At 39.9% G+C, this 14,118-nt stretch overlaps 2 protein-coding genes across 2 annotated transcripts; one reads left to right on the forward strand and one right to left on the reverse strand.

The window, feature by feature from the left end:
• Positions 1-1,164: 1,164 nt before the first annotated feature.
• Positions 1,165-2,751, reverse strand: LOC112878778 (60S ribosomal protein L14-1-like). The gene is made up of 5 exons (XM_025942994.1): positions 2,598-2,751; positions 2,401-2,502; positions 1,747-1,876; positions 1,518-1,630; positions 1,165-1,412 (listed from the first exon to the last, which is right to left on the reverse strand). The coding sequence occupies exons 1-5, from the start codon at positions 2,598-2,600 to the stop codon at positions 1,356-1,358; spliced, it is 405 nt and encodes a 134-aa protein (XP_025798779.1). The 5' UTR covers positions 2,601-2,751; the 3' UTR covers positions 1,165-1,355.
• An 8,168-nt stretch (positions 2,752-10,919) lies between these two features.
• Positions 10,920-13,862, forward strand: LOC112895666 (glycolipid transfer protein 1-like). Its single transcript, XM_025963680.1, has 7 exons — positions 10,920-11,091; positions 11,365-11,490; positions 11,973-12,028; positions 12,267-12,397; positions 12,485-12,620; positions 13,269-13,400; positions 13,502-13,862. The coding sequence occupies exons 2-7, from the start codon at positions 11,373-11,375 to the stop codon at positions 13,535-13,537; spliced, it is 609 nt and encodes a 202-aa protein (XP_025819465.1). The 5' UTR covers positions 10,920-11,091; positions 11,365-11,372; the 3' UTR covers positions 13,538-13,862.
• Positions 13,863-14,118: the final 256 nt, after the last annotated feature.

Below are 14,118 nucleotides of genomic sequence, written 5' to 3' on the forward strand. Positions count from 1 at the left end.
TATGTCATATTTTCCTAATTTAATAAAAACTTAAATAGTGTATCTCCACACTGAAAAAAAATCATCCGATGAACCTACCTAACACAACACAACATATACATGTTAGAACTTTTAGTAATAAATATTATTTAAATACCTTAAAAAATAAAGCTCGAAAAGTAAGGACATAAATAAGATGTTGAAAGCATATTTTTTAGTAGAAATGTTAAAAAGATGGTTACCTGCCTGCTTCAAAACGATCTATCTAGGATTAAAACGGAAGCAAAAGCCTTGAATGGAACAACAAAACAAATGTTTACGCGCATAAAGCCATCCATGTGATATTGTCAAAATACAGTTACATAGTGTAGCTATGACCGTATATGCATATATTTGACAAGTTCGTGCATCCATTTATACGTTTTACTACTTATTGGATCAAAGTGATATAATGTTATTATATGGTGGGTCTAATTTACTCTTTTCCTTTCTCGCAGAGAACGTTAGGACGAAGGCCTCACCGGTGATCGCCCAGTCCCTAATGGAGAAACATACATGCCTGTTTGGTTCTAACCACAACTGGCTAACTCAAATTTTGGCCGTGCCTTGAAAATTTGGCTTTGGTTTAGTTGGAGGCCAAAGTTTCGACCGGCCAAAAATTCTGTAGCACAGAGGGGGAAAACTCCAGCCAAAATGGTCGCATCAATTTTGGCTTGTTCAAGGAAAAACAGAAGCCAAATTTTTGCTGGCCAAAGAGATCAAATTGTCTAGGCCAAATTTTGGCATTACCTGCTTAGGAGCAAACTGAGCAGACATGTGCACAACATCGACTACACACATCTGCAGATGGGAGGGGGCGAACTCCCCAAGCACCATGCGTCACCGAACCACGGTACCACTGTACCAGCAGGAAGTCCGAGCACAAGCCTCACGAGTGCAACAAGTTTTCATCAGGTAGAAACCGCTGCAAATTCAAGCTAGTGGTCATCCGGCAGAAAGGGCGGTTAGTTCATAGCTAACTCTACCGAACAATCCAGATAGCACATCGTTGGTTCCAGCACACAAAAAAGCTTCGGGAGATGGCACCATCCTGAATAAGTGGTGGTGGCATGGTAAAATCCTACTTCCAAACCCTGCAAACGATGGTTACGGACGGAACAAAACACTAATGGAAATAAATGCACATTAGTCGCAAACTACCTTAAAGATTTCATACCATTCATGACAAAAATCTCCAGAGCACAGCCATGCCTGATTAAGGTTTGAAAAGAGTTCATAGGAAACAGTAGTGCTAATTCTGGCTTTAACAACACTCAAACGAATCACTGATCCAACAAGGTACCAACAACTCAACATGCCATCCACCAAAAGATACTCTAAGCCGTGGACGCCTTCTTGAGCTTGGCGAGCTCTTGCCTGACAGCACCACCCCTCTGTTTACACAAGGAACAAACCATTAGAAACCAATACAGAAGCATAAGAAAGCAGTACAGACAGTGACAACAGACACTAAAACATTAGACAGGCAGCTTCCTGACCTTGATCTTCGCCAACATGACCTTGAACCTGTCTAAGTCATTGAGCGCTGCTCTCCTCTTCTGGACAATCAACTTCTTGCCCCATGAGCTGTTCTCCCACTTGGTCTTCACATCTGCAAAAGGATAACAGGAAATCAATTAAGGGCCCCAAATATTCTATACAGTCATCTAGAAGCTGCATGAAGCACATAGATGCTGAAGAGGTTGGCAGCATAAGCTTTATCATTACCAGCTTCCTCCATCGCCTTGATCAGAGTTGTCTTCTTGGGTACACGTTTGATGTCAATCTTGATGTCGGTAAGTGAGAGCCGCTTGAAGTTCATCTGGCACCTGACCATGTCTGGGGCATCCACTAGTGCCTGGTTCACATAATGCAACAAGGCAATGGGCACGTGAATGTTGTAACCAAAGCATGTCCAAGTAGTACAAGAACAATAAGCTAAGGCACTAAGACTCCTAATCAGACTGTTGAAGTATTAAGCATTAGTACCACAAACATAAAGGCAAAACATTTGTTGCTTTTTCTAATGAAGGTAACTGAACAATGGAGTTGGATAATAGTAATAAGTTTGCAAAGCAATCCTAATCTCCTGTTGTTCTAAATGCTAAGGCGCTAAACCCACCATTTGGTAAACAGCAACAACGGTACACCAAATGGTAGTTACAGAAAGATCAGTCAATTAATAGATGGGCAAAGTTACTGCACAGATTCAAATGTATTTCATCAGCTGCTACCGAACACAGTCAAAACGCTCTACATTTCTCACGAAAAAGCATCACAAATGAGCAATTACCACATCTACAAAGCATGTTTCTAAAGCTCTAGATCGACATCACAGCGGCAAACAGAAACACAGGCATTTGGAGTGAGCTCGGCCTTTACCCTGTTCTGGTCGACCACGTCGACGATGACGACGAGGCGGCCATAGTCCTTGCCGTAGTTCACCAGGGCCACGCGCCCGATCTCCACGAACCTCTTGAACGGCTGCACGCATAGCACAAACACACGAAACCCCAGTCAAACCCCGCGCGGTTACAGAACCCTAACCGAACCAACACCTTTCAGCGCGATCAACGTACCATCTTCGCGGCGGTCGGAGAGGTGAGCGGCGGCGGCGACGCGAAGCGGCAGCGAGGGAGACGGCGAGGCGAGGCAGAAGTGCAAAGAGAAGTTAGGGTTCGGCGGTGGGAGCGGCCTATAAAGTGGCGTGTGGGTTCGGGACTGCCGCTGGATCACGAGAAGGGGCGCCCTGGCCGTCCGATCCAGGTCAGAGGGTTCGCAAGTGGGTTTGCCGGGCCTTTTGGGCTATGAAGGCATAAATGGGCCATGAATGGTTTACATTGCACACTATAAAGGCCCATAATATTAGGCCTACACGGCCGGAATTTCTATGTATCTTCCGGAAGATATTTGTTTAGACATTTTTCGCTTTAAGATTCGTACCTGGTATTTAATTTAGTGGATCAGATCGAGTGGGAAAGGAGATAGACGGCGGAAGGACGTACGAACTTTGCATGCACGCTAGTACCCGACGGAGGTGTACTGCTGGACGGTGGTACGTTTGCTTCTCAAATTACAAAATTGATTTTCTCTTTAATGATACAGTCAATTTTAATTCCGTTTGAACTACAATATTCTTTAGAACTATTCTAATAAAATAAGATCCAATATGACCAACATATATTTTAATTTGCTTGTGCAACATTTAATATAATCCACTTCAACATTTTAGATATACAATTTCAACACTACATATAAATTGTTGGACTAGCTTTGTCAAATTGTTGAACAAATTTTAAGAAAAATGTAGAACCCAGCGTTTCTAAATGTTGGATATGATATCTCCACATTTAAACATGTTATCTTTTGAAAAAAAATAGAAAACTAAATACTACCTAGAACTAGCTTGAAGGATACAACAAAAGCGATAGATAGAGACATCAAGAAAACGAGCGACAAGGAAAAAAATACTGCATGTCCATGTTATGATGGGCTCATAGTATATTTATTAGCCACGGAAGCTCATACAAGGTTCTTCAGCGTCATCACTCATTGTACTAGCAAACCACACGGAAAAGGCATGAACTCTAGATGTATTTATGCTTCGTGACCTGTTTTGGGCTTGTTTGATGTATACCTTGGACCGCTAATGGATCAAAGATGTATAACTAAACATCTACCAGAAAGTAGATAGGAACCCCCTACAAGCCCCGTAGCGTAGCCTTTTTCTTTTTTTTCTTTTTCCAAAAAAAACAAGCCCCGTATCGTAGCGGCTTGCCTTTTGTCTTCGCCTCGGCTTGCGAGCCGCACGGATCGGGGCACAGAGATTCCGCTGTAAAAAATCAGTACGGCGTCGGTGGCGGCCTGGCATAGTGACCTCGCCGCGCATCTTCTTCTGCTATCGCCACGTCAGTGAAAGCAGCTGCGTAGGCCTGCTAACGGGGTGTAACCCGCACCGTATCCAATGCCACCCAAAACTAATATACTTATGTACCAAACCCTATCCTATCTAAATATTTAATTTCTCAACTCTAACCATCCTACCCCATTCTAAGTGGATAACCCATAGAAATCCATGCATCCTTCTACATATTTCAGAACTTGCAAAGGTAATCAAAGAAGCTGTCAGCAACGTCCAGCGCAAGGAAGCTACTAAAGAATTAATAAGTATAATCCAAAACACTATACGCCAACACTTTAGCGTTATCCAAATAGTATCATCGTCATCACCGAAGAAATACATAAATAATTAATGAGCTCCTGCTCGATCACAAGTACAAGAATAATCCAAAGTACAGAAAGGATAAGGTCCTTAGCAAATATATGAGCGGATGTCTGATGAAGCATAAGGAATATTAGAAATTTGTGCATCCGAATTATACACCTAGTAGGTTGCTATCATCCACATCCTCTTCTTCAAGATCCAGAAGTTGCACATTCTGATTACCGATTGTTCTTTATAACAATGAGTTTGTACATTTGATGTGTTGCAATAGGTGTATAATTCGGATGCACAAATTCCTAGCATTCCTTATGCTTCATCAGACATCCGCTCATGAAACTTTAGGAGATACATTTGCTAAGGATCTTATCCTTTCTGTACTTTGGATTATTCTTGTACTTGTGATCGAACAGGAGCTTATTAATTATTCATGTATTTCTTCGGTGATGACGATGATACTATTTGGATAACGTTAAAGTGCTGGCGTATAGTGTTTTGGATTATGCTCATTAATTTTTGTTGTGCTGGACGTTGCTTACAGCTTCTTTGATTACATTTGCAAGTTCTGAAATATGTAGAAGGACCCATAGGTTTCTATGGGTTATCCACTTGGAATGGGATAGGTTGGTTAGAGTTGAGAAATTAAATATTTTGGTAGGGTAGGATTGGGTACATTAGTTTTGGGTGGGCTTGGATATGGTGCAGGTTACACCTTATTAGCAGACCTAGTCATGACCGATCCGTTTCTACCCGCTCCAACATGTAATTCCATTATATCCAATCCCCTCCGACCCACAAATCCCTGCAACCCATTCCCACCCATCCAAACAAGCTCCATCTAAATACCCAACCCGAAATACCAATTTCGACCCGCCCCACTAGCAGGGCTATAGCTGCGGGATATATTCGTTTCATCCCCGATTGAGCCTCCCTGCTGCAGTCTCCTCGTCGACAGGGAAGAAGAGGGAACGCCCGTGTGAAAGAGGGGCGTTTCCATTGCGGGGTCTGTGAACGGTTAGTTTGCAATCAGCTCTATGTATGATTCCAGATCCTGAAGGAAGGTTAGCGTGTGCATCTCGTGTGTGCTCAGTGGAGTTTAGAATCTGGGCTTGCTGGATTGACGTCTTTTTGTTTTATGTGCTTTCTTGTTTCGTGCTCTGCGTAGTCGTGGAGGTCTGGCTAGTGTCGTGGTAGAACCCGCTCAAATTAAACCGATTTAAATATGCTAGCTATCATATTAATAATTAATCAAGTTATTACGCATTTGAAACAATGTAATTTGGCAGTCTGTCGGGTAAATCCCGATAAACCACGAGTAATCTCGATCGAAACGTACACCAGAAATCTCATGTAACGATGAGCACAGATAGTACAAGCATGAATAGATTTATAAAAATAGAGGGACAATATAAGGTATTTACAAAATAACTTTCAAAATTATAAAAACATAAGAAGTGATAGTAGCGGAAAAGAATCTAACCTGAGAAAATTTTTAATAGAGAACAAATAAAACAAATCGATATTAAGAAGATAAGAGGACGTCACATCAAACCCACCGATGTGAATCCTGGTTAGCTCCAACTAGCCGTGGCTATATCTGAAATAGGGTCAACAACAAATCTTGAACAACTAATACTCAACAAGATTTATCTGACTAGTGATATATATTTAGTCAACTCCTAGCATGCAAGGCTTTTGGCTAGTAGATTTGTTTTGCCAAAAAGCTGCTAAAAGTAGATCGTTATTTTTAATATTTTAGCTCAAAGTTCTATATAGATTAAATAATCAACTAATATTTGCAGAATTACTAGAGCAAATATGGTAGAGCATTAAATCACAATCCAAGGTAACCATCATCGTATATAATCCATGTTCTATATCATTATACTACGATGTCACGCAGTGATCAAGGTTCTTTTATCCGAGAGCGGCGACGAATCGATTCGATTTAATCCTTACAAGGAAAATCTAACCCCACACACACACACAAGAAACACCGTCGAGTAACACACATCAACTATTCGTGTCGGCCACTACAAAATAGTTGAACCGCCCCTCGACCCGCAAGTAGCCAGTCCCCACCATACCTACGACGGGTTAGCCATTAGTTACTGACTAGCACTCGACCGGAGAAGCAGGTACCAGCTCAAACACCAGAGTGACCAAGGTACTACGCTTACCGGATTCAACTACCTCCTACTGTCGGCATGTGATTAGTACTGTTCAAACTTGATCAGCGGGGCCAACAACGAACGGGCTGACACAGACGGAGCTAAGACACCCAGGAACCCTATCATGTTGCCATAACTTACATCTCAATATTATTCCCCGTCCGGTCTCCATTTTCATACGTCTCATTATTATTTCTAACTTCCTTGCCACGAGTGTTCATTGGTCCTGCATATCGCGAGGGATAGAAAATCACTCGACTTCTACCGAGTCCTATTAAGTATGGCGGTACTATCGACTTACACATAGTAAAAATTTAGGGAACCTAGGGAGAATGCATCTATAGTTTCATTCAACCCCTAGAAACTTAATGCATAGTACTTAATTAAGAATATTGTATAATTTCAAAATTAAGAATTATACTCCGGGACTTGCCTGGAATTTGACACAAAGTCAGTTAGTTAGCTTACACCGGCTTGACAGCACCTCCGGTCCTAGCATGTTCTCCAGTCAGTCCTTCCATCTTCTGGATCTGTCCACCAGCACACCATTTTCTAGCTCGGCTCCAACATCGCCCTTCAGTTCCACGCGTCGCACATCTAGCGTACCTAGGTAATATGCAACAATGCGAGTGCATGAACTTAAGGAAAACAACACATGATGCATTTAAAAGGCATACATGGCAAGCATAAGGTCACATGAAAAGACACAAGCATCTTGAGCTGGTTAGCTAAACATCATACAAGTCTACCATAGAAAGATAGCAAAGCACACTGAGCATGGTACACAAGTTCATTTGGTTAATCTATTGCAAGGAATTTAGTTTTCAAGAACTAATTAGCTCAACATCACACAACCAGTAGGTTAGACATGATTAAAGTAGGATACATGTCACTTAAGCCTTTCACTCACAAACAAGACACATATTAAGTACAAACCAGTCTCTAATAAGAGGCACGTAAAGATCATCGACGACATCCATACATGTTCACTTATTAGCTTAATTGGTTGACACACATTAGTTTCAGGTTTCTCATTATTATACAAGGTTAGAAGACCTCAGGTAGATTACTCTAACACCACTGAACTCATTAGCTAACACTAACAAGCACACAAACCACATTAGGATTGAAGCAGTTGATTTCTAAGCGCATACAGTTTCTGGACAGCAGCACAACAGTTACTTATTTATACCATAACTGGAGTTTTAAGCATCGTTCAAAATCCTTTCAAATAAAGTTTTGACCACTAGCATTTCTTAATACTTTCATATATGCCACCCATCCCCCTTCCACAAACAATCTCCCTGCTATCCTTCACGATGCTGACTGTTGTGACCTTAACTTTAGCAACGACGAGGGTGCCCACCATATTAGCATGCATGCTCGTCCTGATACTAAGGTCTAATGAGCGAGCCAACCCTTCTTTTGCTTGCCAATTGTTCGCTTGCCGATGTTGTCACCAACTTTCTTACGTGGTTATCATGCGATGCATGTTTACTATACGAAGGCCGCCTCCGTGTTGGTGGCGCGCTCTACTTCATCCTACTCATGCCCTTTCACTTTCTCTCTTACTAATCATCTATCTATAAGGAACATAAGGCAGTCTCAATTCCAAGTCGAATGAGACTACAATCTAGACGTGGACTCCATCCACTTTCAATTTTGTATCTGATAAGAATTTTAGTAACCAAAATCAATAATGAACTATGAAAATAGTCCTCTCTTTAGAAATAAGTAGAGATATTATTGGAAATGTCAGGAGTCAGTACTTAATTAAATTGTATGATAAAGTTAACATAATATAATTTTCTATACTTCATTTTAAAAATACATTCATTTTATTGCAAAGCACTATGTTAAGAAGATCAATGCCAACAAGATGTTCCAAATGGTGGATAATAAGACGTCAACCTTTTCAATATTTTTGATACCGTCAATCAAAATATCATTATATAGATAAGCACTAAATCAGATGGTTCATATCATTATTTTTATTAGTCACATTTCTTAAACCACCGTCTAAAGTCAAGTTGGAGAAGATACCCTAACTTGTTTGTTAGATATATATTTTGTATATATGTGACGTTTTTCTAGTCTTGAATTTTACTGATTAGAATTTATATGAAATATCTTCTCGCTATATTCGCTAATGTTTCATGTTGTGTGTACCTGCGTAAGATTTGGATCAATAGCCAATACTGAAAAGATTGGTCCAGTACAATAATAATTAGAGAAGAATCCAATTTAATTGTTATAACATATTTTGTGTAGCTAAATAGGGTATTATTAAAAGATGATGAACTAATTTTATTATTTCATCTATTATATTAAAAAGAAAAGGCAGGAGTATAAAATAAAAGAGAAAGAGAGGTAAAGAAATAAAAAAGTCATGACTAGCTGATTTACACATGCTGAACTACTAAGCATTCACAGTTCACCCCAATCCCTAAGTAGAATTACTAGAAAAGCTCAAGACTCGCGAGCTTTATATTTAACTTGCTAAAAACTAAATTCAAGATAAGCTATACTTGGAATCAAGCCAAGCTTGGACCTAACCTGGGACTCGCGAGCTCCAACGATCCAAGATTAAGGTATTCGATGAAGGTGGCGTATTTCAGTTTGCATGACATATGCAGACACCCTGCTACCTCTATTAATTAAATTTTCAATCATCAAATGTTAAAATAATATTATTGGAGGCTAGAGCCTTACATTAGCTAGCAAGCTACTATGTTGCACAAGGTAAAATAGGTACAAAATAATACTCCCTTTATTTTGTTTGGATAGTTCTATTTTATTTTGGCACAATGATCAAGAAAAAAACCTTGCTTATCATCTCATTAATCACGACTTCTCATTTTTTATGTTATCATATGCGTACACTAATCTTTTTTAAGAGAAATTACTCTGCATGGGATGTCAACTCAAATGAGGCCACAAATAGGACTATTAAAAGAAAATAAAGAAAATATCTTCTCTTTTCTTTTATTTATCGAATTAAATACGTCTTTTAGACTAATCTCAGTGTATAGTTTTATTGTACTATTATGAAGACTGTGAATTTAGAAACCGAACCAGATGAGTATCATAGGGATAAAATTTCTCTCATATCCCATAAAACTCCCCTTCTCTCTTCTCATGTTAACTTGTCATGTCAACAAATTTGCTGATGTGGCATAATATTTAATACTCATAAAACTTCTACCGAGACCGTTCTTATATTTATATATGCGTCTTCTTATTTCTCATCAATACTGCTGCCGTAAAATCGCTTTGTCATGATCAAGATCAACAAAATTTAAGAATATTTCCAGCTCAGATCGACCTAGGCTCGGGATCCTCCAGCTTTATGGGGCAAGCTCGCTTGAACTCAGCTCATTGACAGGTGACAGCCCTCCCGCCGCTCATAGCTTAGCCGCTCAAGATGTCAGAGCATCTCAGCAGTCCTTAATAAATATCTTCTAATAAAATAGTATTAGAATGTGCAAAAACCACTTTCATATATGATTGGGATCATAGATGATTGGGAAAGATGCTTTTACAGTTTCCAATAATCTCATCCTAATATAATTAATATACTGGAAGAACCAAAATCATCTCTTCATTTGAGAAGAGTTGATGTGAAATATTAGAAGAACCCAATAATATTTTTAGAAAGACACCAGAAAGGTGTCTCGTACCTGATTCATATTAAGGAAAATAAATGGTGGTACAATTTAGGACAATGAAGTAAATAAAATTATATCGAAGAGTTCTCCGATCGTCTTCTTCATTTGATGTCATTTGATTGTTCATCGTCTACCGGAGCTTGAAAAATGCACTGGAAAGGTAGCAAGGGAAAAGAACATATGCAAACGTCATCGCCACACAAGGATTTGATAATCGCAAGAACCACTCGATGCTTACAACGAGATCTAGCAACCACTGAAACAACATTGGCTGGGAAAACACCCCATGCAACGTAGGCTTGCAATCCTTCACCACCAAGACAGAGGGTTGAAGAAACCGGATCTTATCGCAGAACAAACTGAAAAAAGATATCGAAGTCGTCAGAACAAAAGATAGCCCACTGTATCTCCTAGTTGATACACAAACTGCAAAGATCTAGAGAGAATCTTCAGATATGGCAGAACCAACTTTCACTAGCTCTTCATCGACACCAGATCAGAAGTTGTTGAGGTAGGGAGAGGCTAGAGAGACGTTATTCCTCAGCGTTATCGATGCCACCATCCGACCAATATCGCTAGAGAATCAAACCGAAAGAAACTAAAACTACATCTATAAAGAGGATGGGCCCCGCTTCTCCATACACCGGCGAGGTCATCGGAGGGACTCTGGACACTAACAAGAGGGCTCGGTGACGGCGGTTGTTGCGGTGCGAGGGTTTCCACGTGAATAAGTATTAATTCAATAGTTATTGGAAAAAGAAAAAGAAAGATGTTTTAAAAAGTTATTCGAGTATATTTTCTATCAGTTTATTAGGGAAAGTTATTAGGGAAAGGAATAGCACCGGAGATGCTCTCGTATTCATCTCCTCCCTTCTGTTTCTTAAACCTTTCCCTTCTCTCGGACTCTCTCCTCGCTTGCTCTTCCTTCCCTGGCGGCGACGACTGGGCGAGCGGCGGCGCCATTTGTCCTGTCTTCGCCCAGCCCTTTGCCGGCGACGAGCGCACCCTCCAGGTATGCCCGCCCCTTCTCTTTCCTTCTGCTGTGCGAGACGGAGCACCCCAAACCCTAACAGAACTATTTGTATTCGGATCTGAATCCAGTTACAATATATTACCTACTAACTTCGATTTCGTTTGCAAGAATTATCGGGTGTACATTTGTACACCCATGTCCTATGCTGGGTCCGCCCCTGCAGATATATGTGGGATGCTGGCAATTACTTCCTCTCAGTAAGCATATTATGTTTGCTGTGGTGATGGGTTGGTATACTTGCTTATTTTGCAGGTTCAAAGATGGCAGAGACGGTGTTCACTCCATCTTTGGAAGGGATGAAGCATGTCAAGCTAGAAAATGGAGTCATTCTCACCAAGCCTTTCCTTGAAGTCTGCAAGCAAATCTTGCCTGTCCTGGGTAACTCGAGTTGCTTATGTCTTCCCTTTAATTCACTTCTCTTGAGTGCTGCATTGTTAGCTGCATGAGGTTTTGAGATTTAGACCAGTAGCACTAGCTGCATTACTTATTGAATCTGTGATTTGGTATCGTGCTTAGTTCGGTGGTGGCAGAGCAGTGAACAGTTATTTGTCACTCATGATGGACTGACTGTCTAACAAGTTTTTAGAGCGCTCAAAACAAACTCTTTTTGATTTAGTAAACGCCCCCTGTCTTATTATTAAATTGGAGTTTTGAATCTTTGAAGATTTTATGCACACATCTGTGCGGTACTTGTGTTGGTCCTTAAATCAGTCTTCGGTGTTGGCTTAAAACATGGATGGGCATACATTGAGTCCTATAATCGTGGTTGTGTTTTCCTTTATGTTGAAGCTTACTTATATGCTTACACGTTAAATGATTTTTCATTAATTTTCGCTTTATTCCCTGCTGTCGCACACCAGATAAATTTGGAGCTGCTATGGCAATCGTAAAGAGTGACATTGGTGGCAACATCACAGTAAGCAAATCTTTCTGCAATATTACTATTGTATTATACTAGTTTTAGTCAAAGTTTATCTTCCATTCTTTTTTGCTGGGTAAATAACTGGTAGTGGTGTTAATGTTGTCTTTGAATTATTGATGTTTGTGATAATTCATATCTACTTTAGACAGATTTGCCTCATATTTAGTGTGATTGTCCCTTCATAAATTGTTTTTTCTTTTTAATTTCAATTGGCTTGATCCTCTTCTATCAGAGACTGGAAAACAAGTATTCTTCAGACCCATCAAAATATGAGCACTTGTACAGCATGGTTCAGGAAGAAGTTCAAAACAAGACTGCAAAAGGTTCCTCGAGCTGCACAAATGGGCTTCTATGGCTCACGAGGTGCTTCATTTTTTTGTCACTTTTTCTTGCAGCTTGATCAGCATGCCAAGTATCTGACTGTTGTTTACTCAAAATTCTGCATGTCAGGGCCATGGATTTCCTTGTTGAGTTGTTCCGTAACCTGCTTGAGCATCCAGACTGGACTATGAGTCAAGCTTGCACTGATTCATACACCAAAACTCTGAAGAAATTTCATGGCTGGCTTGCCAGTTCTAGCTTTACGGTAGAATCCTTCACTCTGTGATGATCCATACAATCGGTTGAATTCTATCCACGTAGGGTGAACTGTAATTTAACAGTTCTTGCTCAAGAAATTATAATCAACATATGGATTCTGGAAATGTGAGGTTTATTTTTTAATTGGATTGCCAACCTGCTAGGCATCAGAGCATAATAGACTGGATAACACCTTTGAAGTGTTGCTTTATTTGAAAAGTTCTTTAAAGACATTTGCTTGCCGTACCCAATTATATATAATTTTATATTTGTGATTCCAACAATCCAACTTCTGCAATGGAGTTTTTTTTTCGCTTAAAATATGCATAAGAGCAGCATACCTTTACATTTTAGATGAATAAAACCCAAAGGTCTTACAAAAAAGAAAACAAGAAGAGAAACTAATAAAAGGTTAAAACAGGTGTTTTTGGATTTGCCAGCTACAGACAACAAATGCCAGATTGTCAATTACTTAATTTGAACTTTGTCGATCTAAACGTGTACTGAAATGCTGACCTTCTAATACATTGTTGTTTCATTTCTGTATAGAGATAGGTCAACATGCTCAGCTTTTAAGATAGATTGCATACTTTAGTTTGTATCTCTTTCATTTGCTCTCTCATTTTGGTGATTTACTCGTATGAGTTGATGGCAGGTGGCCATGAAGCTTGCTCCTAACAGAGATAAATTTATGGAGGTCATTAGTGGAACGGGTGACATCAATGCAGATATTGAGAAATTTTGCACAACCTTTTCACCATTTCTCAAAGAAAATCACGAGTTTCTGGTATATCTCCTCTCCCAATTTAAGATTCAGTGGCATGGCTTGGTACTTTTATATGTGATGTCTGCCCTTATGAATAGCTCTAACAGCTACTGTTCTTGCAGGCAAGCGTTGGTCTTGATGATATGAAGGCTTCGTAGAGCAATCTCCGCAGCAATTACAACAAAATAAACATGTCCTCTGAAAAGTGTTGCCGAGGATACAGTGTTTTCCATGGTTACCTTCCCCTCCCGAAAGGGGAAAAAAACATACAGGGTAATAACAAGTTTGTCACCATGATTGACAATGGATGCTTACACAGTGAATCGACAGAACTAAAAAAAAACTTGTCTTTGGAACTCGTTCCCCTGTTACAGGAAGTTTGCATATGATGATGTGGAACTCTTGTACTCTCAAAAATTCTTAGCCTGGGCTGAAATGCTACAAGAATCTTGCAACAATCTCATAGGCAGATTCCCGTACCAATCATAACTGTTATTATCAGCTTTCTAAATGTGCCTGTAGCATGTATCTGATGTTGATGCGCGTTACTTTTTAGGAATTTACGTTTAGGATACTTGCCAAATAAGCAGTTCATTGAAGCAATTTCGGCAGCGCAGTGCCGTCTAACAATTCAGAGGCTGGCAACTATGGATGCATACTGAAACTAGGATTGGGGTCTGGGGAAATTTGTGGGGGCCATTTCAAAACACGTTCCATCAGTCATTAATTTGCGAATTTG

This window comes from Panicum hallii, chromosome 1 (genome assembly GCF_002211085.1).
Source record: "Panicum hallii strain FIL2 chromosome 1, PHallii_v3.1, whole genome shotgun sequence".
Classification (NCBI taxonomy): domain Eukaryota; kingdom Viridiplantae; phylum Streptophyta; class Magnoliopsida; order Poales; family Poaceae; genus Panicum; species Panicum hallii.